The sequence below is a fragment of the Exserohilum turcica genome (assembly GCF_000359705.1).
Source record: "Exserohilum turcica Et28A unplaced genomic scaffold SETTUscaffold_3, whole genome shotgun sequence".
NCBI lineage: Eukaryota > Fungi > Ascomycota > Dothideomycetes > Pleosporales > Pleosporaceae > Exserohilum > Exserohilum turcicum.
In genome coordinates, this window is record NW_007360136.1 from 2,578,234 (window position 1) to 2,603,252 (window position 25,019).

General features: G+C 54.4%; 6 protein-coding genes across 6 annotated transcripts; 2 read left to right on the forward strand and 4 right to left on the reverse strand.

Annotated features, from left to right (window-relative positions):
- Nucleotides 1-206: 206 nt before the first annotated feature.
- SETTUDRAFT_32470 (uncharacterized protein) lies at nt 207-2,128 on the reverse strand (the record flags this gene model as incomplete). The annotated part of the gene is made up of 5 exons (XM_008028843.1): nt 207-1,196; nt 1,255-1,291; nt 1,368-1,595; nt 1,649-1,954; nt 2,019-2,128. 5 exons carry the CDS (start codon nt 2,126-2,128, stop codon nt 207-209), a joined length of 1,671 nt encoding a protein of 556 aa, XP_008027034.1.
- Nucleotides 2,129-9,036: 6,908 nt separating this feature from the next.
- On the reverse strand, nt 9,037-11,984 carry SETTUDRAFT_154831 (uncharacterized protein; the record flags this gene model as incomplete). Its single annotated transcript, XM_008029504.1, has 3 exons — nt 9,037-9,138; nt 9,194-11,821; nt 11,883-11,984. 3 exons carry the CDS (start codon nt 11,982-11,984, stop codon nt 9,037-9,039), a joined length of 2,832 nt encoding a protein of 943 aa, XP_008027695.1.
- A 3,463-nt stretch (nt 11,985-15,447) lies between these two features.
- On the forward strand, nt 15,448-17,605 carry SETTUDRAFT_179759 (uncharacterized protein; the record flags this gene model as incomplete). The annotated part of the gene is made up of 4 exons (XM_008029505.1): nt 15,448-15,921; nt 15,983-16,288; nt 16,351-17,377; nt 17,446-17,605. The coding sequence occupies exons 1-4, from the start codon at nt 15,519-15,521 to the stop codon at nt 17,603-17,605; spliced, it is 1,896 nt and encodes a 631-aa protein (XP_008027696.1). The 5' UTR covers nt 15,448-15,518.
- A 717-nt stretch (nt 17,606-18,322) lies between these two features.
- On the reverse strand, nt 18,323-19,643 carry SETTUDRAFT_91963 (uncharacterized protein; the record flags this gene model as incomplete). The annotated part of the gene is made up of 2 exons (XM_008029506.1): nt 18,323-19,362; nt 19,427-19,643. 2 exons carry the CDS (start codon nt 19,641-19,643, stop codon nt 18,323-18,325), a joined length of 1,257 nt encoding a protein of 418 aa, XP_008027697.1.
- A 1,852-nt stretch (nt 19,644-21,495) lies between these two features.
- On the forward strand, nt 21,496-23,285 carry SETTUDRAFT_163940 (uncharacterized protein). The gene has a single exon (XM_008029507.1). It carries the CDS (start codon nt 21,587-21,589, stop codon nt 23,135-23,137), a length of 1,551 nt encoding a protein of 516 aa, XP_008027698.1. The 5' UTR covers nt 21,496-21,586; the 3' UTR covers nt 23,138-23,285.
- Nucleotides 23,286-23,335: 50 nt separating this feature from the next.
- SETTUDRAFT_163941 (uncharacterized protein) lies at nt 23,336-24,937 on the reverse strand. The gene is made up of 3 exons (XM_008029508.1): nt 24,726-24,937; nt 24,143-24,641; nt 23,336-24,085 (listed from the first exon to the last, which is right to left on the reverse strand). The coding sequence occupies exons 1-3, from the start codon at nt 24,785-24,787 to the stop codon at nt 23,600-23,602; spliced, it is 1,047 nt and encodes a 348-aa protein (XP_008027699.1). The 5' UTR covers nt 24,788-24,937; the 3' UTR covers nt 23,336-23,599.
- Between the last annotated feature and the right edge of the window lie 82 nt (nt 24,938-25,019).

Sequence of the window (25,019 nt, forward strand, 5' to 3'; positions counted from 1 at the left end):
CGGTGCGATTTGTCGACGCTGCGAAATGATGGTGCTCAGGCCTGGCTGTATTGGTTTGGTGCATACCCCGCAGTCGGCGTCTGGCCCTGTGAGCCTTCTGAATCCGGCATAGGACTGCTGTGGTGGTAATGCGCCTGAGATGCCATGACGTGCAGTGGAGGGCTGTTGACTTGGTTCCTGGGGGATCGTTCAGCGTGCCTTCGTCTTCACGTCCAGATAGGTGTAGCCACGAACCCGCTGGGATAACCCGATTGCATTCCGAATGCCATGGCGTGCTCTTGCGGGGCCGAGTAAGGCGGCAGCAGCGCTGCAGGTGACCCCAGGGGAGACGCATAGCTATTCGATGAAGTATACGACGTGCTGCTTGTTCCATAAGCATCCACGGGTGCCGACCGAGGAACCTCGAGGTAGGGCGATGTCGGCGTCGACGCCATGCCAGGCGACACAAACGTAAGCGGCGACGGTGCAAACGCAGGCGACAGGCTTTGGCCATAGCTGTACTGAGCAATATGGTTCTCGAGATCTTGATTGATCGACTCGAGCGCATAGGCCGGCGGCTGCTGCTGCATGGGAGCCACGGCCACGCTCTGTTGTCTCGCCCAGTCGCGCCGTGCCTTGTATGATGCTGCCATGTCCATGGGGAATCGAATCAGGTATGCCATGGTCTGTACGTGGGAGCCGTATCTAGGATCCTGGAATCCTTGCACCAGCTGCGTAATCTCCTCGAGTGGGCGAAGAGACAGGTCGGCGACGAAGACGGATGCAACGTCGGGAAACATGGGCTCCAAGGCCAGCGCCGTGGCGTAGAAGTGGGCGAGGATGACCAGCACCGTCACGTCTCCGCGTTTGGCGGCCAGAAGCGAAATGGGCACCCAGAACAGCCACTTGCGCAGGGCGTACAGCTGGTTGAACTGCTCTTCCGGGCTCTGTGGCTGGCTCGAAGACCTCAAGCGGTCGAGGTAGCCCTTGAGCTGATCTACCCATTTGGATTCCTGTTCGTTGCGCACCAGGTACGGCTGCAGGCGTTGCAGAGAGGCGTGGATGTCGGCAAGGGCGTTCATGTGTTCTCGTCGTGCTTCTTGCGAGACCATGGTGCTGATGGGGTTCATGAAATGTCGGTTAGGCATGGGCGTGTGCTCTGCGATGTAGTCGGCAAACAATGACTCGTGCCTCCAGGGCTGCATCGACTGAATGACCTGTTCTCCTTGTTAGCCTACAAAAAAAAATCCCCGCCACTGCCGCCAGTAGACTTACTGTTTTTGTGCCAGTAACCAGAGAAGCCCAGCCTCGCCTGTGCGCCTTGGGTTAGTTTTCTCTCTGTGTGTGTGTGTGTGTGTTGCTTCCAGGACAGGTGGCCGAATGCTTACCAGTCAGTGGCCTGCCACGCAAGTAAAAGAGAAGATGCCAGTATGGCATCCGAGTTGTGTTTCGTGAAATTCGTGATTCCGTCGTGCAAGCCCTTGAGGGCCAGACTGGCGTGGTGAAAGGCAAGATTACGTGTTTCGGTTGACTGAGAGATCCATGCCAGATGTGAGGCAGAAAACGCGAGTATACTGTGCATAACGAACGAATGGGAGGCGGCAATGCTCAGGAATCTAGCATTGGGTCAGTTGGCTGAGACGAGGCAAAAAGGAATCCAGGCACGTACTTGGGCATCATGTCTGTCCAGAGGGTGGATTTTGAGGTGCCGTTTCTGAACATCTCGTTGGAAATCGAAGACAGATGATGTATGAGGCGCAGGTCCACCATGGTCAAGGCCCGCCATTGTGGGTGAGGATAGACGCGAAGCTCTGGGAAGGGAAACTCGCCCGTGTGTCTCCAAAGTTCAATGGTGGCCTCGATTTCTGGGGTCCAGAGCAGGTTGGGTTGCTGGGGCGATTGAGGGGATTCTGGCAGAACGGCCGTGGGACTGTCCATGTAGTCGCAGCGGACTTGGTGCTTTGTGCAATTGCGGCTGATTTTCATGTTAGCGGGTACAGGGAGGGGGCATGCTATGGCGACAAGGGCTCGTGGTTTACCATTGTGGGAATGTCTCGTCACAGCGAATGTGCCTCCTCTTGCAAGTTTTGCAACCCTTTCGAGACTTTGTGTGGCTGCGCCTGGAAGGACCACCGCCGGGGCCAGCCATTTTGATATGTGGAGGAGGAGGGCGAGAAAGTGGGCTGAGGTCGTCTAGTGGAGCCGATGTGTGTGCGGCTAGGATTGGCTCACGTCAGGGTAGAGACGAAGGTGGTGGGCAGTCTTTGTATGCGGCACCGAGGGAGAGAGTGAGAGCGAGAGCGAGAGCGAGTGAGCGAGTGAGTGAGATGGCCTGGGGGGTGAGTATATTGGTGGCGGGTGTGTGTGTGTGTATGTAGGTGTAGGGTGTAGGGTGTGAGTGTGAGTGTGAGTGTGGATGGGAGTAGGTGTGAGTGTGTGAGTGTCGCGGCGTTGTGGTTGATGAAAAAGCGAGGGTAATGGGGTCGAAACCGGTGACTGGATTGGGCAAGGAGGATGCTGGGTGGGTGGTGGAGAAGGGCGTGGTGGTGATATATAGTGCAGGGCCAGAGGGGAGGGGGGGGGAGGAGGATGGCAGGTGGGATGGATAAGCTCAGATGGCTTGTTTAGGGCTGGCCCAGATATTGACGCACAGCCAGCCAGCAGCGATACTTGGGACGGACAGGCAAGTCGGGCACGACAGGACAAGGTGACAGCGGATGGGGTCAAGCTCGTCTGCAGGCTGCCCCCTGCACCGCGACCATGCAGGAAAGGGACAAGGCTACGAGACTAGAGGGTCGCCAGGCTGAGGAGCGACTTGGGTGACTTGGGTGCAGTGGGAGCAAAAGCGCAGGGTGACTTGTGCTCGGGTGGCTACAGACGACAGAGGTCGAGCAACGGGGCTCAGGCGGGTTAGCAGAGGGCATAGCGCCCACGCAAATAGCAGTGACGCCACGAGCGGCGGCGGAGGGGGAGACTTGGGTAGCAGCCGGCGGCGAGGGGAGAGGCCAGCACTAGCAGGGAGTGCAGAGAAGCTTGCGGGAGCTACACGCGATGGACTGGTTGATTCACAGATGGGACCGGCTGGCTCATGCTCGTATGACATGGGCCCGGTGTAACTCCCGTGGGGATTAAGCTTCTGTCCGGCAGCCGCCATGGACCCCGAGCCTTTTACACACGAGCGAGAGGTGAAGGCTGCTCCATTCATCACGTTGCAGGCATTTGGGGGGAGCACGGCGTGGCGGGCTGGCTAAGCTGCGAGGTGAGGGCTAGCTGAGGGGGAGTGGCGGGACGGGGACGGGGACGGGGGTGTAGTGGGTGGGTGGATAGGATGCAGTGATGGCTGATGGAGTGATGATGATTGTGATGGTGGTGGTGGTGGTGGTGTTGGTGGGTGATGATGATGATGATGGCGGCGGTGGTGGAGGTGGTGGTGGAGGTGGACAGGGCAGAGCAGCAAGTGCGTCGAGCATCCCTGCGCGGCGAGACTGGAAGCGACGCAGGGCCAGATAGGTGAATGTCGTCTTTTTTGGGCCGACGGGTCGTCAGCTGGGGGTTTGGGGGGGGGTGCGTCGCCTCGCCGGTGCTGCGCCCCCCCTGGCCGGCAGTCCTGGTCAAACCGCTGTGTGGACGGCGAGGTCTGGCAGAGAGGGTGCGGGCGCAGGCGCAGACGCAGGCGCAGACGCATGAGCCGCGTGCAGGATTGGGTGTGGTTGGGCATGGAAGAGGGAGTGGGTATGGGTAGGGGGAGCGAGCGAGCGAGGGGGAGGGCAGGGCAGGGCAGGGCAGGCAGCACAGCACAGCACAGGGCCGGTATGGAAAGGCCCAGAGGCGTAAAAAAAAAACGGCCATTGGGGTCCGACGACCGAGGAACAGCCAACAGCCAACAGCCAGCAGCAGCCAGCAGCAGCCAGCAACCAGCAGCCAGGGGGGCGGCAGTATGGATCAAAGAGGAAAAAGAAAAAAAGGAAGCAGCGGCGGGCGGGCACTACGCTGCTGTGGTCCGTCAGCGTCGGCTTGGGTGCGGGCGAGCGGGCGTGCGGGCGTGCGGGCAGAGGGCGAGCACGCGTGAGGCCAAAGAGGCGTCGTGGGGACATAGGGTGAGGTCGCAGCAGACGGTTTGAGGGCAGGTGACGCACGAGGAGCTATTTTTGACGCGCGAGATATTGGACGGCCCCGGGGCGTGCCATGGCCACCAGCGCCGCCGTTGGAGTATGGATTGGAGTCTGTGTAGTATGGGCGTGAGGCGGGCTCGCTCGCGGCAGAGGGTGTCTCCTGGGGTTGCAGTCCGTCAGTGTAGGTGCGTGTGCGTATGTGCGTGAGTAGGCAAGTGTGTTTGTCAGTGAGGGCGTCTGGCCAGGGGTGTGCGTGTTGGAGCCGAGCAGCAGCAGCAGCACAGCAAGAGCAGCAGCGGCGGCGGCGGCGGCGGCAGCGGCAGCATCCATCCAGCAGAGGAGACCGGCGGGCAGGCGGGCAGGCGGGCAAGGAAGAAAAATTAGCAGGGCGCGCGCCCCGAAGCTGACCCGGGGGGGGGGGAGGGCGTCGACGATTCGCGCGGCGTTGGAGGGAGCCGTTGGCAAGGCCCAGCCACGCTATCCGCCTGCTACTGGTCGATCCCTTCTCCACGCACGGCCCGACCGCCGGCACATGCTCCAAACACGCTCCTGTGCCTGCTCACCCTCACCCTCACCCTCATGCTCCTTGCTTATGCCCATTGCGCCACTCTCCGCCTCGACCTGGGCCGCTTAGTGTGGCGCCCGGCAGCGTAACCGCTCTATTCTTGTGCCTCTCCGCCAGGCACACACACACGAGACACCTCACCTCTCCCTGCCATTGCCATGGCAATACCACTCCACTCCACTTCGCCCTGACGTGATGACTCAGCAGCCCTCGATGGCTCCCTCACCCACACCACACACGTCCCTTGGCCTGCCCATCCCATCCCGCCCGCCATGCCGCCTCACCCTCTCGCCAACGGCCGCCGCCCCTGCTGCCGACTGCCCTTCCACCAACCACCTCCCACATCACCCCATTCCACGCTGCATGCCGCCCCCGTCGCCTGCCTCTGTCTCGATATTTCCATGCACGCCTTGCCCCAGAGCAACTCTAGCCGACCAAATGCATCTTGTCGAGCTAGCCGGTCCACAGCCCACAATGGGCCTAGCCGCCCGCTTGGGTTAGCCTCCTTCCCTCTGCGGCCTATTCTTAGCATTAGCCTCTCTTTACCCTAACAACGTGCATCCACCTTGCATCCAACAAGCACCTTTGCCTGCCACAGCCTCTGCTCTTCTGCTTCTGCGCCCACGCCTGCAATCAAGCCCTACACACGCTCGCAATCCACTGCATGTCTGCACCCTTTGTCTGCCTTTTGCCCATGCCGACGACTGCCGCACACACACACACACACACACCCGCGCCCACGCCCACGCCGCATTTAGCATTTAGTACACCGAGTCTCTACCCACTAGCGCCCTCACTAGCTACACATACGAGCTTGCCGACAAGATTCTACACTGCTACACGGTGACGTCTGAACAGGCATCGCCGTGTATGACACCAGTGCCTTCGGTCACGTCCGAGATACACACACACACACACACCCACACACCTACAGGCCCCACTCGGCGCACGTTGGCCCATCCGAATCCCAGCCCGCCCGCAGTACTCTCTTCTCCAGCTGTCTGCAAGCCACATCCTACCTGCACCACCACCACCACTACCACTATGCAAAGCATCCTTCTCCATCTGTCGATAAATGGCTATAAAAAGATTCCCTTCTGCCATACCATTGGCGCACTACCCAATTGGCCCCGACCAGCGTAGTATGCGACACAAGACTCTCGTGTTACCATCTGATGTCACGGGCCAATGGCGTGCACAAGGCCTGCCCGAACCCTCTCTCGCTACATCTGCAGCATCCACCTACATCATATCAGCAATCTGATCTTGACCAAAATCTTGTTTCCAACGCTCCGCTGCTGCATATTGCCAATACTCTGTTGCACCACAGCAACCTTTCTCGCCTTGCCCCCCCCCCCAAAGAGAAAAAAAAAGAGCCACTCCCCATGTCCATGCAAAATGATCAAAAAATCCATTGCCCTTGGAGAAGAAAAATTCCCCAACCTCCCCAATCACACACTCCCATGGCTAAGATTCCATGACCAACCATTCCCCATCTCTCGTACCATGAAACATTCGGACCGGCCATCGAGTCGTTTGCAGCAAGCATCGACAGGACGACTCCCTTTTCTGTCAAGACACACACACCTACCAACCCCCACAAGATCGACGCCAGGTCCCCTGAGTCACGCGCGCGAAGCCCAGTTTGTCCCCTACACAGCTTTGCCATGTCCAGGCAAACCCAGATCCATGCCAGATGCCCAGCTTGCCGATGACCCGAAATTTTTAGCTCAAATGGTCCTCGCCCTTTCTCATCTGCCTCCCGGCCGGAGCGACCAGGAAAAATGCCCATGTACATGTAAGCTATGTGCGCCCGCCTGCGTATGCGCCCACCACGCTTGCATGTATCCTACACAAGCAAAGCAAGCCCACACACACACACACACTCTCTCTCTCTCTCTCTCTCTCTCTCTCTCTCATTTCTTTCCTCCAACTCTCTTACACCATTCATACGCGGCCCAACCCTCGCTTCCATCTACTTTGACGGGTTTGAATTCGTTCTGCGCCGTGCACAGCCAGGGTCCCCCCCCCTACAAAACGAGTTTAGCGCCATTTTCTTTTTGTCCACGCTTGATGCCCGGGCAGGGGCGGAGGATAAACGGAGCATGGACTTTTTGACTAGCACTAGCCAACTACAGTGCAGGAGAGACAGTCTGAGAGTCCGATTGCCACACTTACTCCAGGAAGCTCTGTTCTCACGGCCTTGACACAAATGTCGGCTCTTCTTTTTTTTCCCTTCCCCATGTTCCTACTTTTGGATTACTTATCATCGCTTGGTGTTGTCTTTTCCTTCATCTCCCCCTATCTTACCCTACCCGCTCGCACAATATCCTACTCTCGACTGGAAATTTCGGCCTCTTTGCTAGTACTTTGCTTGTCCTTTTGCGTCCATCGTGCCATGCATGGTGCCATCATCATCGTCGCCATCGCCATGGGCTCTCGTGACCATCATGACATGTGCATGCGCGCTATACTCTCATGGGCATCGTCCACCTGTCGTGCCTAAATGCCCACCTCAGGGTGAAATAGAATGAGGGGTAAATTAAATTACAATGTCGAGATAAGCTGCACGCCCAGCAATATGGCAAATAAAGGTACATACGCTATAGCAGACGTGAACTAGCCACAAAGCCTGCATATCCGTAAGGCCAAATGCCAAGTTGACGACAGGTTGCTACGTTGAAATACATGTCACTGCAAAGTAAACAATGACAGGCATGTTTGGTCTGCATATACAATGCGAAATCAAGGATTTATCCCTACAATAAAGTATAAAAATCCAACCAACATGAAAATAGAGTCATCATGCTAAAAATAAAAAGTAACAAGAGACGTACTCTTAGCGAACGACTCCACAGACGTTGTATCACCATGGACCATTTTCATTTCTTCTTTCCGTCGTTTCCCTCCAGTCTTTACTTGTTGTGCTTGGCAACGGGCAGACACAGGAAAAATGAAATACAACGGCAAAGAGAAAGGAGAACCAATCACTGCATACACAGAGAGACAGAGAGAAGGGCATTAGCAATAGACTGAAAAAAAGACCACGGAGTTAGCTTATAATAAAGTGGAATATGCATCAACATGAATGTGTCCTACTTGAATACTACCAAGATAACTAAATGAACCACGTATTTCTATAAAGACACAGCAAAGGATAGAAACTACCAACATACAGCAAACTACTTGATTGCTTGCTTGCTAATTCATGAAGATGCTACATGATAAGAAAAAAAATACTCCACAACATATCTTTACCCGTTTTTACTTTTCACTTACTAGGTTCCTAGCAATACATACACATGTCAACACAATAAACACAAAAACACAAATAGTTTCAAACAACACCGCTCTTCAAAAAATAAAATAAAAAAAATATGCAGTATAAATTACTGCCCACTTATGGCATGCATGAGACACAGTATTACGCTCCAACCGCCGTCTTTTACTGCAAATCCTATGATTGCGTTATACCATGTGCTGCTTGCTGCATCAGCACGTTGAAATCACTCTTGAAAAGTCAACTCACCGACAAACAAACAAACAAACAAACACACAGAGTTCAAATCAAGAGCTCTAACAAAGTTCCCAACTACACCTTTACCAAAGCATTCCATACATGGCACTGTGGGAAAAAAAATGAACAAGGCTACATATTTTGCTTCTCCTTCTATTCTCCTACTGGATATACTATGTATCTCACACTACATACTATCTCACTATCTCACTTTACATACTATTTCACACTTGTGCACTCATACACTTACTTACTTACTTACTACCTAGCTATTCCACTAATAAGAAGAGGATGAAGAAAGAAAGAAAGAAAGAAAAAAAGCTAAACTAAACTATCTACTTTGCTACATACATATATCAATACCTCGCGTGTGCCATGCGCTGGAGATATGGAGAAGAAACAAACAATCAAATCAATCAACGCCGGGAAAATGGTCCTTTCATCCCATTTCGTCCCATCTTGTCACACCGCATCTCAGCGAGAGAGAGAGAGAGAGAGATAAAAGTCAGGGGAAAAGGTACAACATTCAAAAAATGCGCTCGCTCAGAACATTGGCAAAAAAAAAGCAGAAGAAGAAAAAAACGTCTATATATGCCGTGTGACACTCCTTTGCTCCCACCCCCTTGCCGTAAATGCTTTCATCGATTCATTCGTTTCGTTGTTCTCCATCAACCAGTTAACCTGCATACAAACCACGCACACACACACACGCACGCACGCGCCTGTGCTAGCAAACGTCTTCATGTGGAGACTCCCTTTGGCTTTTTGTTTGGTATTTCCCCCTCTTCCTCTAACCCATATATATCCCATATTCAACGCCCGCTTGCACCACTCATGAAACAAGTATCGCGAAAATCTGCAGTTTACACACTGTATAGCTCCCGGAATCGAGCCTGTTGCTCGGCAGGAAGTCCTCCGATGAAAGCATCAAAGTTGGAGATCATGCCTTTGTACTGCTGAATCACCTACTCACACCATTAGTTGACTGCAAAGAAAAAACACTACCAGCAACTCTCTTACCTTTTGGAACGTCTCTTGGACCTGCCGTCCTGCAGGGCCTCGAACCACGTTACGGTCAGCCGTTGACATGTCGCTAAAGAACTCGAGCAACGATTGCTCCATGGCACCAGGGTTGGCCAGAACAATCAGCATGAATCCAGTCAGAGCGTGGCACTTCTCGTCTGTCCACTGTACTTTCTTGATGGCTCGGATGAATGCGGGAGCAATCTGCGCAAGATGCACAGCCAGCGAGGGTCCGCATCCAAGACCTAGACGGCCCAGAGCAATGGCTGCATTCTCGTTCAGCGACTCAGGAGCCCGTTGGTCAAACAAAATGGTGCCCAGTTTCTGCAGTAATTTCTCCACATAGGGCTGCATGCCTTCCTTGTGACACATGGCAATCTCGCCCACAGACCAGCAGGCATTGTTAATAACGGAATAACCGGTCTCCAGGCCATCAGAGTCCACTTGAGAGACTTCGAGCTGCGAAATGAGAATGTCCAGGATATCAGGCAGACACGGCTGAAGCTGTTGGAACACATAAATGGCACAGTCTCCAAGAAGAGCATACGCCGACTGTCGCACATCGTTATTGGGGTCCCTCATGCAGACAGCCAGCAGTTGGAAAAAGGTCGGCGCTTGTGTGACCAGTGTCGCGCTGTCCTGGAGGTCCAAGGCTTGAATGATAGCGCTGAGCAAGTCAAGACTTGTCACCAGGAAATCCTTGTCTGGGGGCTCAAACCCATTGATCTCCGAAGCCATCACACCTTCTTCGAGGTTGCGGTGAATAATCTTGATGCACCTAGCAAATATACCTGCGGCATATGGCGCAAATTTGGGCCCAAGAGCGGTAGCAACGTACGAAAGACACTCCAACAGCGGGAACATCTCCCTCGAGTGATCAGACACCTTGTTCCAGCGCTGAATGAGAGCAGGCATAAGCAGTTGGACAAGCTCGTCTTTGGCCAGTTCCGGTCCGACGTGTTCGGCTAGCGTCTGCACGCAGTCGTAGAGAATGAACATGTTCCTGTCCTTGTACATGGAGAAGCACTGGACGAACTGTCGGACAATGACAGGGCAGTATGGTGCAAGCTCCGTGTTTGCCTTTTCTTCCAGGTTGGCAAAGGCAGATGCCGCGGCTTCCTGCACACGCTTGTTCCTATCAAGCATCTTCATCAGAATGCCCTCCATGACCGGCTCGAAGAACTGTTTCTTGCCGGTCGTGTCCAGGTGCGAAGCCCATCCCGAGTAACGTCCAAGTGTCCAGCATGTGATCTGGCGGACAACAGGCTTGGGGTCGCCTAGTAGAGTGATAAGAAACGGGGTGAGCATGGGAAGATGGGGTTCAACCACCGTCATGCATCCGTCCGCAATAGCGCCAAGAGCAAGCACTGCCGATTCACGGTTGGGCCACTCGGCATGATTAAGATTATCTGTCAAGTAAGGAAGTGTTGCTTGGAACACAGCTTCGTGAAACACGGACGCGAGCACGTCGAGAGCGGCAGCAGAGCATTTGCGGAGGTTCCACTGCTCCTCTGGGTCTCCGAACTCGTCATCGTCATCGTCGTCAAAGTCGTCGATTTCACCCTCGCTGAGATCGTCGTTGTCATCAGCTGAGGCTCCTGATGCTCCATTTCCAGCTGGAACCGTTTCGCCGTTCGCGTTGGTAGCAAGTCGTCCAGCCTTACTCGAGGCAAAAGTCGGCTTGATATCCTGTTCTCGGTCCTCGACCTCGTAGTCTTCCTCTTCGCCTTCAAGACGCAAAATGTCATCTTCACTGTACACCATGCTCGCAAGCAGGACGGGTATTATCTTGGCCAGGTATGGGCCAAGATGATCTCGCATCTTCTCGTCTTCACTGGCACACAGCCAGAACTCGGCAGCGTCTAGAGCCAAGTCTGGGTTGTTTGGTGTCCGTTGCTGCGTGACCATGAATTCGACCAGACCGTCCATATGCGGCGTAATCTTGTGAGGGGCAATGTCGGCAATGTGAACAAATGTTCGGCATACGTGCTTGCGCACCTCTTCACTAGAGTCGCTGGCCAGCTGGAACAATTGTTGCAGCAGCGTGTCAATGTGAGAGATGACGCTGGGTGGCTTTTCAGGGACAAATACGTTGATAGCAGCTAACGCGTCGGCGCGCACCCGAGGCTGAGAGCTGGTGGTGAGCTCGAGGAGTTTTGGGAATACAAAGTCGAGAGGCTTCTGACCCTGGTATTGCTTGTCGAGAGCCTTCCTGTTATCTTCGCAAATCTTCAGCAACGCACCCATTGCGCCTTCTTGCGCTTGGTTCGAGACATTGCCGTCGGCGTTGCTGACCATGCTGACCAGGTCCGAGAGAATCTGCGGCCATCCCATGATACCTCCCTGGCGCACGATTTCTGTTATGACGTTTCCCGCATAGGCCCGTATTTGTGCTGCGGGATCTTGCAGACCGACGAGAATTATCGAACGTATGTAGTCTTTGGTCGATTCGGGCATGGCTTTGTAGGCCGTCTTGACGTCGTTCTTGAGCATGACGGCGGCCGCAGCTCGCGCCTGGAAGTATTGCGTGGCATCCATGTTGACGCCGGCTGGGGGCTGGTTGTTTGAAAACACATAGGCTAGATATTTGTCGATGTCGGGCGAAGATTGCGCAGACTTGAGCATCTGTGTAGTCGTCGGGGTCAGCACTGGACAGACGGCTAGCACATGAATGCACGATACTGACCTCGCCAGCATTCTTTCGCGCGTTTGCATCGTGGCCGCTGAGCGAGTCGCTCAGGCACTGAGTCAGTTGCCGTAGAGGCTCTTCCTGTGGTTGCCACGCCATGGCCGAGGGTGGTTTGCTTCGCAGGGCGAGGGCGGGATGCAAGAGTGTCGACTAGCAACCCTCAAACAGGGAGCAGAGGTGAGGCAGCACTGCACAGCGAGATACGGCAGAAGAAAAAAAGAATAGGCCCTGTCGGCTTAAGCTTGGTCTGTCCGTCGGCTTCATGGTTAGCTCTGGTGGGGAAGGACATTGAACGCTCAATGGAGGGGTAGTGTCAACGTACAAGCCTCGTGCGAAGAGAGAGAGAGGGAGAGAGAGCGCCTCACAAGACAACGAGCATTTTTTTCCAGGACAAAGCCCACGAGCGGTCTGGCGACCTGGCGTAATAATTTCGGTGTGCCGCAATAAGTTTGCTAGTGATGATGCGCGGGGCGCAGCGGAAAGGTACGGCGGGTCCTCAGTGTGCGGCCAATCGAGAGCGTCGACAGCGAAGCAAAAGGACGGAGCTGCAGTGCGACTTGGGTAAAGACAGCATGCAGAGAGCTCGGCTGATTTGGGGGGTGCGCAGGCAAGAAAAGCTGGCAGGGCGGTATAAGGAGAGGGGGGGCGGAGGCGGTTCAAAGTTTTGTGAGTGCGCGTTTACTGGGGCGACCCGCCTGCCTGCGACCTCCCCCCCCCAACTCTGGCTGGATCATTTGGATAGGGCGACGACGACGACGAGCTAGCTGCCACTCTCTTACCGGACATGCGCCAGCTCTTCCATTCACACCGCCTGCCGCCCTAACAGATAAGACAGCTGGCACCGCGCCTCACCACGGTCAACTGCTTTACATGGCCCTGAGCCCGCAAGACGTCGGGGTGGCGCCTGCAACAGGCCGGAATGTTGCACGGCTCAACGCGCGTTGCATGGCCGTACATAGTCGAGCAACACCCACGATGCTCCCTCCCTGCATGGTATCCCCCGGCAGCCCTTTGTCCAGGCACGCTCTGCACGCTCTGCACGCGTGTGCAAGAGGGCTGGAGAATCCACGTGTCTGTCTCGCCGTCGACTTCGGCCCGCGGCTTGCGCTGTGCAAGGCCATCATCGTGGACCATAGTTAGCTCTGACAGTATCCTGTGTGCTCATCATTGCTTTTCCACAACAGGTGAAGAGATAGGAAAGCAAGCCGAAGGCGTGCCGAGACAGCAACGGTTTGAATGTCGGCCACGGTTGGAACTATGTACTGTACCTACGTACATAGGCTACCCCAGCTTTCCCTACGGCAACGCCTCCCTACACCGAGAGACGATGGTCGCGTGGCATGCCGAAAATGCGCCCCCCCCAACGGCAGCTGTGGACCTTCACCTGCTCTGTGGCGGGAAGCATGCGCTGCATTAAAGTCGACATGCCTGTTTCCTACCTCTTTAGTCACCCCTGTGGTGCCTTGGTGGACTTGTAGACAACTCATTTCACTCCCACCATATGTCTTCACTGCACGCTACTGAATGTATCGAAGGCACATGTGGCCGCCCAACTATGGTGCAAAGGATTCACGTGTAGCGAGGCATGGATTTGCCGGGCTGTTACGCCAGCACTACTGGAATGCGGTCGGATCTGTCTCCGATGCAGTGCCTCGGGGTACATGTGTGGCTGGATCGTGTCATGAACCAAATATGTATCTTCCATCGACTTAATATCTTACTGAGCAACAATGCTCATGAGGCGACCCAGGATTTATTCTCTGTTATAGCTACCGTGCGCTCAATCTCGGCCGAGACGTGAGCCTATCCCCCGTTCCTGGCTACTAGTATTTTCTTTTTCTTGCAGCTCCTTTCTCTTTGCACTGCAAATCCCTTGGCATCTTCCAATATGCATCTTGTCGTTGGACCTAGTATTTTCTCTGGAAAAATTTGACCAACACATGACATTGGTAGTAGAAACATTCTCACAGCCAAGGCCCTCGGTTGTCAGCAAGACGGACAGTCAAAGAGGCCGCGGCCCCCAATTTCATAATGTAGGTGCTCTTACACGAGACGCGACCCCTGTGCTGGTTAGATACATCAGCCCAAATAAACACCAGCGGGCGCACGGCAGCAGTATCAGTATTGGCTTGAGATTGGCTGCCGTTTCCTGATAGCGTATACGAGCCCATGGCACGACATGGCACGGGACGCGTCTGCGCAGTGCGGTGTCGTCCAGGGACCATTTCACAGACAGCCGTGCGGCCTTGTGCGAGTGACGACATGTTGCTCTCTGCACACGCTATGGGATCATGGGCGGCAGCGCAGAAAGCAAATGCAAAGGTGATTACAGACTGCAGCAGTGAAGGCAGGCTGACATCATTCGCGTGCAGTTGACGTCAAGCATGGGCGGAGCAGGGCCTGCAGGCGTAACGTTCTATAGGCGCGAGTAGTGCCGTGCTGCAAGGCTGATGATGTACATTGATAGATACGAAGAGCGACGAGCGCATTGGCATGGGCAAGATTCTCGGTGCTGGTGCCGCCGAGCACCGTAAGCGCGAAGAATGGGGGGGGTTTCCAGACTGGAGTGGGAGCGTCTGCAATGTCAGTGTTTCACGATTGCATGACGTCGGGGCGTGAGTGGTGGACTGGATGCTTCACGAACCGTGAACCCACGCGTGGCGCCGACGAGCGACTACGGCTGCAAGACAATTTTAGCATGTGCTCTCGTGAAACCCTAGGGCGGCTGTCCAGCATGCTTTTTTGTTTTGGTGTCTCGGGCGGACGAGGGCCGAGTGCAGACGGGCGAGCCATGGCGACGCCGAAAGCAAGCAATGGACGGCCTACACCTGCACATAGCTGTACATGGTGCGCATGCACATGCACATGCGAAACGGCTGCTGGGCCGGGCAAATGGCCAGGCAAGGCGTCGTGTCGGATGTGGTGCTGGGTCTGGCGGTGGTCTGGCGGTGGTCTGGATCGGGGCCTGGCGGTGCATGGCGGCGGCAACACAGCCATGGTTGAGCCAGCAAGCGAGGGGGACGGCGCGGCCGCCATGGGGTGAGGTGGTGATGCCCGCTGTCGTGGCCATGGCCGAGGGCTGCATGCACGCAGAACATTGTTGTAGTCGTGCTATTGACTGCGTGCAAAGCGCGGCGGATAGATCGGCAGAAGAGTGGTTCTGTTGGCTCCCGGCGCTGCCTGTGTCGTGTGCCGGCGGAGGTGGCAAGCCCAAGCTGCAATCAGGCACTTGACGTCTCACGCACATCTCACCACGCCTTCTCCTCCATCCCGCTTCGGCGCCGTCCCTTGACCCTCCTCGACGACCTGGCATCGCTATCCACTGCGATTCTCTGCATCCCGCCATCGCCATCGCCATCATCGCCATCGCCGTCGCCGCCATCACTGCTGCTGCTGCTGCTGCTGCGGACCGCGTTGCAGCACTGCGCCGTACATAATCGCTGCACGTCACCGAGCTGGAGCCGGCCCCCGCTGCCCTGATCAACCCACGAGCGCGGACATCCTCCTACCAGCAACCTGCGCCGCTGCGCTCCTCCCCTCCCCTCCCCCCACGGCCTGCGCTGTGTCGCCCTCGCCCTCGCCCTCGCCCCGCTGCCATCCGCCCCCAAGACAGCCGCTGCGCAGCTCCTCGCAATGCTGCCACAGGAGCCGCTCCACGCGGGCCCGCCCCCGACGACGCTCTACAAGGCCTATTATCCCGGCGACAATGGCCCGTCGACGCTGCCCACAGCCCTCGCACACCCACACACGCCGCACCACGACGCCGCGCGCATATCAGCAGCATACCGCAGCAGCCTTGGATCCACGGCAAAGGGCATCATGATCGGCATCTTCTCCGTCTTGGGCGCCGCCGGCGTCTGCCTCCTCCTCGCCGCCGTTGTTTACTACTTCCGGTATACGCATTCGGGCCGCATCTTCCTCGACCGCATAACGCGCCCTGGTGAATATGACGACGAGCAGCAGTTTGCCAAGGAGGAGGCAGAGGCGCTCGAGTCCATGGACGAGCTGCAGAGGACAGAGTACCTGCGGGCAAAAGGTAGGCCGCCCGCTGCATCTTGTGCCATTGTGCAATGCAAGTGCATGCTGACTGTATACAGCCTTTGTGCAAGCAAACCCCCCCGAATCCGTCCAGACTGACATCTCGCTTTCGCAATTCCTGGCCATTCAAGAAAAGGGCGTATCTGCATGGGAATTCGAGCCCGAACTCGAAATTGCAAACTGCTTCGTCGAAGGCCGCACCGAAATCGAGTTCTTCGACTCCGAGTGCAGTGTCCAGAGCAACCTGCCCATACCAAAGCAGAACGAAGTCTACTACTGGGAAGCCAAAGTCTACGAGAAGCCTGAGAACACCAGCTTAGCCATAGGTGTGACGACTAAGCCGTACCCCTTGTTCAGACTACCCGGTGCGCCCATTATCATGCCTCATCACGCCTCATCACCTGTTTCACGCTCTAACATATCCCAGGCTACCACAAGTCGTCGATATCGTACATGTCCAATGGAAACCGCCGCCACAACCAGCCCTTCCAGCCTTCTGCCTACGGACCTGCCTATGTCCAGGGAGACGTCATTGGCGTTGGATACCGACCTCGAACCGGAACCATCTTCTTCACCCGCAACGGCAAGAAACTCGACGACGTCGCACACGGCCTCAAGACGCAAAACTTCTTCCCTACGGTAGGCGCAAACGGACCGTGTCAGGTACACGTCAATTTCGGCCAGATGGGCTTCGTGTTCATTGAAGCCAACGTCAAGAAGTGGGGCTTAGCACCGCAAACCGGAAGCCTGGCCCCTCCACCACCCTACGGCAGCGAGCAGGGATCAATACTGCTGGACTCGGGACGTGAAGGCGTAAGAGAAGGAATGGCTGGTAGTTACATCCAAGCAGGCTATGGACATGCACGGTCTAGTAGCCATCAAGTGCGTCTTGGAAGACAAGTACCAACCAGCCCCGGACCTCAACGAAGCCCGACAGACATCTCTTTGGCAGCACTCAGTCTCGTAGACTCGCACGACGATGCCGGCGAAGGTACGAGCGAGGACCACCGAACAACAATTCCAGCCGACCAGGGTCTTGGCCTGTTGCAGACTGGCGAGCTTCCCCCCGAGTACAGCAGCCCTGTCGGCTCTCCTAGCATCAGGCAAACATTTAGTCACCAGCACGGCTACTGGGGCGAGCGAGCACCCCTTCTGCAGAACCAGCAACAACCGAGCCGAACTAGCCCACCAGTCCCTACTTACGATGCGGCCATGGCGGATACACCAGAGATCCGACCACCCACAATCAGAGTACGCAGTGGCACTTTTGGCGCAGTCGTTAGCCAGACCATTGTTGTCGGTATGTCTAACGTTGCCGGAGCGACTAAGAAAAGCGCAATGGCGGCTGCCATATTTGTAGCGTATTGCGTGGGGAATATCGTAGGGCCACAGTTGATTGATAGTAAAGAAAAGGTTGCGCATTATCCTAAGCTGTGGACCGGTCTGATTATTTGGTATGTACACATTCTTTTCACTTGATGGGTATTTGCTATGATATTAACGGGGCTGACGAGATGCATAGTTATTGCATTACCATTGTTACAGCCATGGCTTTGTATGCTGTTCTTCTCCGGGAGAATAAGGAGAGAGATGCTATGCCCATTGACGAAGCAGAGCGTGACAAGCTGGCGTTCATGGATCTTACGGACAAGGAGAACCCGTACTTTAGATATGTTCTATAGTCGGAGGATGTCATGGACGAATTAGACCGAAAAAGTACTGAAGCTGTAATGGTATGGGATTGAATCATCGCCATGCGTGGGTATGTCGTTTGCCGACAGTATTGGCAGTAAACCGTACGAATTATGACAAATTGTTGGACAACTTGCAGCCAGAGGTCAGAGGTAGGCATAGAAATATACGTGTGCAATTCGATGGTGGTGTTGGCATCTACAGCAGCAAATTAGCCAAGCGCGGAAACAACACAACCACGCAGTTGACCGGCGACCAAAATCAACACCCGCTCAAATACACAGTAAACCAGTCTAGTAGCAGACAAAAAAACAACAACGCCACTAACAACAAAGACACGCCCTTTGTATGGGTGTCCTATCCGTGTGCCTGCCCTCGTAAGCCCCCAAAGGACATGTAACAATGCTCGCTCAAAGGAAAAGAAGACTCCAACATAAGAAAACACTCAACGCCCTTGGCTTCGGAATACAAAGGTATTTTTTACTCAACAGATTCGGGTTGCTTCGCTGTACGCATCCATAGGAGGCTCAAATACACAGCAGTAGTCATTGCGCATCCGTTGCTTGTGACCGACTTGCGGCTCTGACAAAAAAAAAGGAAATTTGAATGATTGGGGGTATATTTGTAACAAGAAGAAATGCGGAGAGGGCATCTTCGTGATACGAGACACAAAAGGAAAAAGGGAGTGCATGTTATGCAGCCATACATCAGCGGAGTGTCCGAGGTCGAACGCCGGCTTCAGTCGCGATGATGGAGTACCCTGCTACGGGAGTGGCTGCATGATACGTCCATTTTGCTTTCCAAATCATAGCGCAGCCCGCGATGACGGGAAGGCAGTTTGCAACAAGTAGGATAAGGCGGATATTAGGGATACGCGAACTGAGATAGCCGCACAGCAAGATGCTAATGAGACACAGACCACCCAAGGGGAACTGCCACAGAATAGATGCGAGAGTCGACCAGCCGAACGTACTTACAATAAGTGGGCCGAAACCAGATACCGCGCCGTTGACCGTGTACGCCGAAGCCATGAGGATGAAGACGAGCCAGACTTTAATGTCCAATGCTGCTTCTTTGAGCTGAGCAGGTTTGATCTTCTGGCACCGCACCCCAGTTGCGCCTTTGCGCAGTCGCTCGACGGCCACGATGCGCTCTGCAGGCGAGAGAAACCAAGCTTGAGCACACGAATTGGGGATGATGAAACACCAGACGGCAAAGATAAAGGTCAGACAGCCAGCCAAAAGGTAAATGTACTGCCAGCGGCGTAACTGTCCCGACGTAATCTGTGCGAATCCATAGTTGAGCGCTCCGCCGAGAATCGTGAAGAGGCCTGTAGAGCTGAACCACCAGCTTTGCCGTATCGCCTGTTCTCGTTGCGTATAGTAGCTTGATACTATCGTCATGAAACCAGTGGGTATGATGCTTTCGACAAACCCGAGGAAGAAGCGCTGAGCGTACAGCCCTTTGTACGTGGTTACGGCTGCTGTTAGCATGCAGATCAAGGCCCAGAGCAGGACTACACCGCCGAGTATACGGCCGAGATTGAAGCGTTGCAGAGCAAAAGTCATGGGATAGAGGCCCGCTAGCATCCCGAAATAAAAGAGTGACGTCGCCCATGACAAACGCGATGTGTCAGTTCTTGGGGGTGTCGTGCTGGCATCTGTGATGCTGAGCGAGAGGTCCTTTGTCATGCCGAAGAGGACGGCAGACCCCAAGATGGCTTTGTCGTAGTATACCAGCCCGTATCCTGGGCAAATACATTAGCTGATGATTCGAGGGTTGTGGAGATTACATATATGTGCATAACACACCAACAATCATGGCGGGAATCAAGAACCAGTCGATTTTTCGCAGAACCCTGGCTTCGATTTCTGGATCGATTTCCTGTGCGTGCTCTCCCACGAGGCCAATTGCTACGTCTTTCTCCTGCGATACCGAGGTTGTGCCCGCTTCTGCATCTTGGCGAGTTGGCAGAGGCGAGGAGGTACCTGTGTGCTCCGCGGCTCCATGGGTTGTATGAGCCGTCATGCTCGAAGAGCATTAAGAAAAAAAACTCGAATTTGTGAAGAGAGAGAAAGGCTGGAGGGAGAGGAAGGACTTTCGATTTCTTGCACGTCAGTTGATTGTACCCGCACGGCTTGAACAGGCACGGGATGGCCACTTCAAAGCTAGCGCCATATCGAGCAGCATGCCGCCACGCAGCCTGTGCAAGCGATATCGCAAAACAGTATAAGACGTCTAGTTTCTTAGCGCCTCGACTCAGGCAAAGCAGCAACCACGTCTGTCCAGGCAGCCACGTGATTGGTGGGCTGGCTAAATATGCCGCGGAAACTGGCCGATGTTGGGATGGAACAGTCAGAATGGCGATAGCACAGGGTGAAGAAGCTAGCACCGAATCAAGCATAGCGGCACGGATGACATAATCGGTGGAAGGAAAAAAACTTTTTCGGTGAGAATAGGTTGCGACGTTTCTCCGCCCAACCAACCAATCTTTTGCCTCGACGCGCCATCACTGTTTTCGCGAGGTAGCCTGTGTCGTACGCACATTCGCTACGCTCCACCACAACGCCCATTCAATTATGAACGTGTCAAAGTAAAGAGAAGAGGACGCCGATGCAGAAGCAAGCCCGTAGTAGTAGTAGTGCAAACGGTAGGAAATCATTGGTCTCTTGCCTCGCTCAATTTGCTGTTCCATCAGCAGATTTCGAGCTGGATACGTACACGTCGCTTCTTTCTAGACAGAGACGTGCCCGTACGAGACAAGAGTAATTTGCGACGATCTTTGAGTACGGAACCGCCTGATTCCATGTGTCGGACCTCCGTAATTTATCTGTCGCGACATATTTACCCTCGGATTGCTCGCTCTTGATGTGGCGGTGCTGGTTTTCTGTGTAGCATGTAAAAAAGCGGCGAACAGGTATGTTGGTGTCCTAAAGCTGCTTGATACTGGACATGTGTTTTATTCCTGATGTCTTTGTATCATGTTGATTCTCTGGTGTTATGATAGTACGACGAGTGTAGAGAACGTGCGACTACTAGTAACTCTGCTCGCGGAATGCCGAAACAATTCACTCAGTCAGGCCAGACCGCTCAGCAAGCGGCATATCAATGTACCACCTGCTTTAATAACGTGCTCGATGTGAACCGAGAAAGTGAAGCATCTTCATACGTCTACGTGTGCATGAGCAGTGTCCGGGTGGAGGCTTTGTGTGACCGTGGCTGCTTTGTGGCTTCATGATCGCTGGTAACGATCAGCGTGGCAACGTACGTATGTAGAACTGTAAAGTTGAGCACAGAGAGTCCGGAGTATGTTGATTGCTAGTAGTATGGTGTTTTTTTAGACATGATGCGGTGAGTGTCGAGGAACCATAGGTGTTAATATATGTAGTTTGCCGAAAATAAGCATAAGCCTGTCCAATAGCAAACACTGCATTTTGAAATCTCATGAGGACTCTCTAATTGTGTATGCTACATTGGTGAGCTCGATATTCATCTCATGGTTAGGTGGGTTAATTCCATGGTTTGGAGGCGTCCCCAGGCGATTCGGATGACCCAAAAAATATTGGCCACAATAATCACAATGTCCCGTAACGAACCACATAATAGACCTGCTGCGGGCTTCCAGCACTCTCGTAACCACTAGAAAGTAGGGCCATAATAATATGGCAATTGCAGTTGCTCGGATCTACCCCACGGGTTACTAGCGTGGTCGCGTGGCAAAAGCCGGGAATTAGCCTCACCTTTGGTTCCAGTTCCGCAGTTGGTGGGCTGAAGCTCCGACCACTCCATGTACATCATCGCCGCGAAAGGACAGGCAACACATAAACCTACGCTTTCACCCACCATTTGCTTCCGCACCACAGTCCCTTCCAATTGTACTCGCCCCCTTTCTCCAAACTACTGCTACGAGGCATAATAGCGCGATACTCACACAGGTATTTGGATCGGCCAAGAAGGTCTGCCAGGGCAAGATGGCGGGCAACAGCGTAGACGTCGAGTCTCTCTCGCCAGACCAGCAAGCCGCACTTCAGCAATATACGGCCGTCACCGACCAAGCAGTGGACGCCGCGATACCCCTCCTCCAGCGAGCACAGTGGAACGTCAACATTGCCGTCACACGCTTCTTTGACGGCGAGCCGACCGAAGACCCCGTCGCCGCAGCAGCCGCACAGCAACCTCCACAAGATACCCGGCGGCAAGAAACACTGTTGAATGGCTTTGGGGCGCCCCGGTCGTCAACAAGTAGTGGAAGGCGAGTGAGGATAGAACCGGCACCGAGGGTTGTCCCGCAGCCAGAGAGCCAGGTCAGCACACAAGTTCCGCTGGTCCTTGCCATCTTCTTTGCGCCCGTCTCGCTAGTATATTCTTTGTTCACGAAAAGCTTCCGGTTATTGGGCTGGATATTTCCTTTCCTTCCCCGCGCATGGGGAAGGATTACAGCCAGCAACATCAACACTCCTGCCTCGCAACGTAGCGCAAGCGGACGTCGGCCCTTGAACCCGCGCGATACGGCCGCCCGATTTATTCGCGAATTCGAAGAAGAACACGGAAGCCACAACCTGCCTTTCTTCGAGGGCGGATACGCGCAAGCCTTTGATCTGGCGAAGAAAAACCTCCAGTTCCTGATGGTCGTACTCATCAGCCCAGAGCACGACGAAACGTCATCCTTTATCCGCGAGACGCTCCTCGCCCCCGAAGTCGTCGAATTTGTGCGAAACCCGAGTAACAACATAATTCTCTGGGCAGGCAATGTGCAGGACTCGGAAGCATACCAAGTCTCGGCGGCGCTCTCATGCACAAAATTCCCATTTACCGGCTTGATTGTGCATACACCGCAGGTATCTTCGACTGCCATGGGTATCGCAACGCGTGTCACAGGCCCAACACCCCCACAGCAATACGTCTCCAAGCTACGAACCGCAATGCAACAGCACATGGAGCCGTTGAACCGCGTGCGCAGTCAACGTGCAGAACAGCAAGCTACACGCAGTATTAGAGAGCAGCAGAACAGCGCATACGAGCGCTCGCTCGCCGCTGACCGCGAGAAAGCGCGGAAGAAGAAGGAAGAAGCAGAGCGCAAGGCGAGAGAAGAGAAAGAAGCGCTGGAGCGCGAACAAGCCATTGAACGCTACGCTCAAAAACTACAGCAATGGCGCAAGTGGCGCGCGGCATCCATACCCTCTGAACCCGAGGCCGGTGAAACAGACGTTGTACGAATCAGTCTGCGTATGCCCGACGCTCAACGCGTGGTGCGCAAATTTGCGGCAGACGCACCCATTGAAGAGCTCTACGCTTTTGTCGAGTGCTACGATATTCTGCAGTCCGAGGATGCGCTCAAGGACAAGGTCGACGAGCCAAAGGACTTTGAACACGAGTACAAGTTCCAGCTCGTGTCGCCCATGCCGAGAGAAGTCTACGACCTGAAAGCAGGGGGCTTGATTAAGCAGCGTATTGGGCGTAGCGGGAACTTGATTGTTGAGCGAACGGACCTTGAGGAAGACGACGAAGACGAGGACGCATAGTGTATTTAATAAGGCAAGAATGCATGGTGCGGCGTTTTCTTCTTGATCATTTAGCGTGGGAAACGTCTAAAGGGTCGTATCCATAGACCACGGTCGTCTTTTTGATTATAGTGCCGCATGAATAAGATGAGAACATGTTTTTCGACCGCACGCAAACGATGTATTTACATGTGAATCAAGAAACATTCAATATTGACTATTCTACCTCGTTATTTCATTTTCTAACAGCTCAATAGCTGCGGGTATCTATCTTTGGCTGTTGAAAGGCCAAATGTCACTTTTTTATTGTCCTACGCCAAATAAACACCTTGTCATGATGCAATGACGATACCAATACCCATATGCCGCACCGTGCGGTTGTCTGGACATAGCCAGGCCGGTTTCTATCTGCACCGGCACACTCTCTCGCGTAAGTTGTTGAAATACACGAGCCTCAGCCCTCACATTCTGTGAAACGAACGCTTAGCCGCTGTAAGTCTGCTTGGGCTGCGGGTACGAAGGACCAAGCTCCTGGATGCTGAGCTTCGCGAGCCACTGTCCCATGTCGATAGCCTTCTCAAGGGGCTTGCCCTGAACGATACCAGCGACGAAGCCGCCAGCGAATGCATCACCGGCACCGTTGGTGTCGTTGATCTTGTCGTTGCTGATGGCGTGCACGGCGACCTCCTTGACTTCGGGCTCACCGCCCTCGTTTGCGGTGATGGCGATGGTGGGCTCAGTGCCTTGAGTAAAGACGACTGTCCTTGGTCTCTTGGTGTTCTTCTTGGGCAGGCTTGCAATCTTCTTTGCAATCTCCTTGACGTCCTTGGTCTCGTAGCCGTGGGCCTCGGCGAATGCGGCAGCCTCGGTCTCGTTGCCAATGAGGATGTCGACGTATGGAAGAACCTCATCAAGAGGGTCCTTGAAGAATTGTGAGATGAAGGGGGCAGAGAGGTTGAGGATAAATTGCTGGGGAACAATCAGTATAAAGGCCTGTTATCAGACAAATCTTAATCATGTGCGTACCTTGTCCTTTGCTGCGGCCTCCTCGGCAAGCGCCTTAATGGCTGGCACGCACACAGTCAAGTGGAAACCACCAACATAGTAGACCTTGGCGTTCTCAACCTGCTTCCAGATGTGGTCCTGCTTCAGGTGCTCGATCTTGTAGTTGTTGGCAGCAGCGAGATCGGTGCACAAAGAGCGGTTGTGGCCGGTGATAACAGCACCGCAGCGACCAGTGGGGGTCTTCTCGTCGTAGAGGTACTCGGTCTTGACACCAGCATCGGCAGAGATCTTCTCTAGAGTCTCACCGTATTTGTCCTTGCCAATGCAGCCGATGTAGATGACAGAGTTGGGCTCGAGAATGTATGCGGCACCTCTGGCTGTGTTCTGTGCAGCTCCACCGGCGATGAGGACGGCATTGTAGTTCTGGATCAAGTCGTCGTACAGTCCCATGTGCTTCTCTGGGTCCGCGAGGATGGCATCGTTGGCCTTGAGACCATACTTGTCAAGAAGAGCCTGGTCACTGCGAGTTGTCAGCCAAAGCTACTTCCGTGCTCTACGACGACGAAAATGCACCGAGTCGTCCAAGAGACCAAGCTGGACTTACCCAACGCCCTGGATATCCAGAAGCGGGTTCTCGAGGCACAGTAGCTCGTAGTTTCCAGGCATTGTGATGATTGTTCTTGTAGAGCGTGGCTGTTGGTGTTGTAGCAGAGAGAAGGTGGTGAATGCGGGGCGGAGTTTCGGAGTTGGAGGGCCAGCAAGTCTCACGCTAACTCGTGCTAAACTCGCCGAAAACGACGATAGAGCGCAGGAAAGGCGGGGCCGACAAAACATATTGCGTTATTATCTTGTGTCTGATTCAGGAAGACGATGATACAACTGCAGGCAGTAGTGCTGA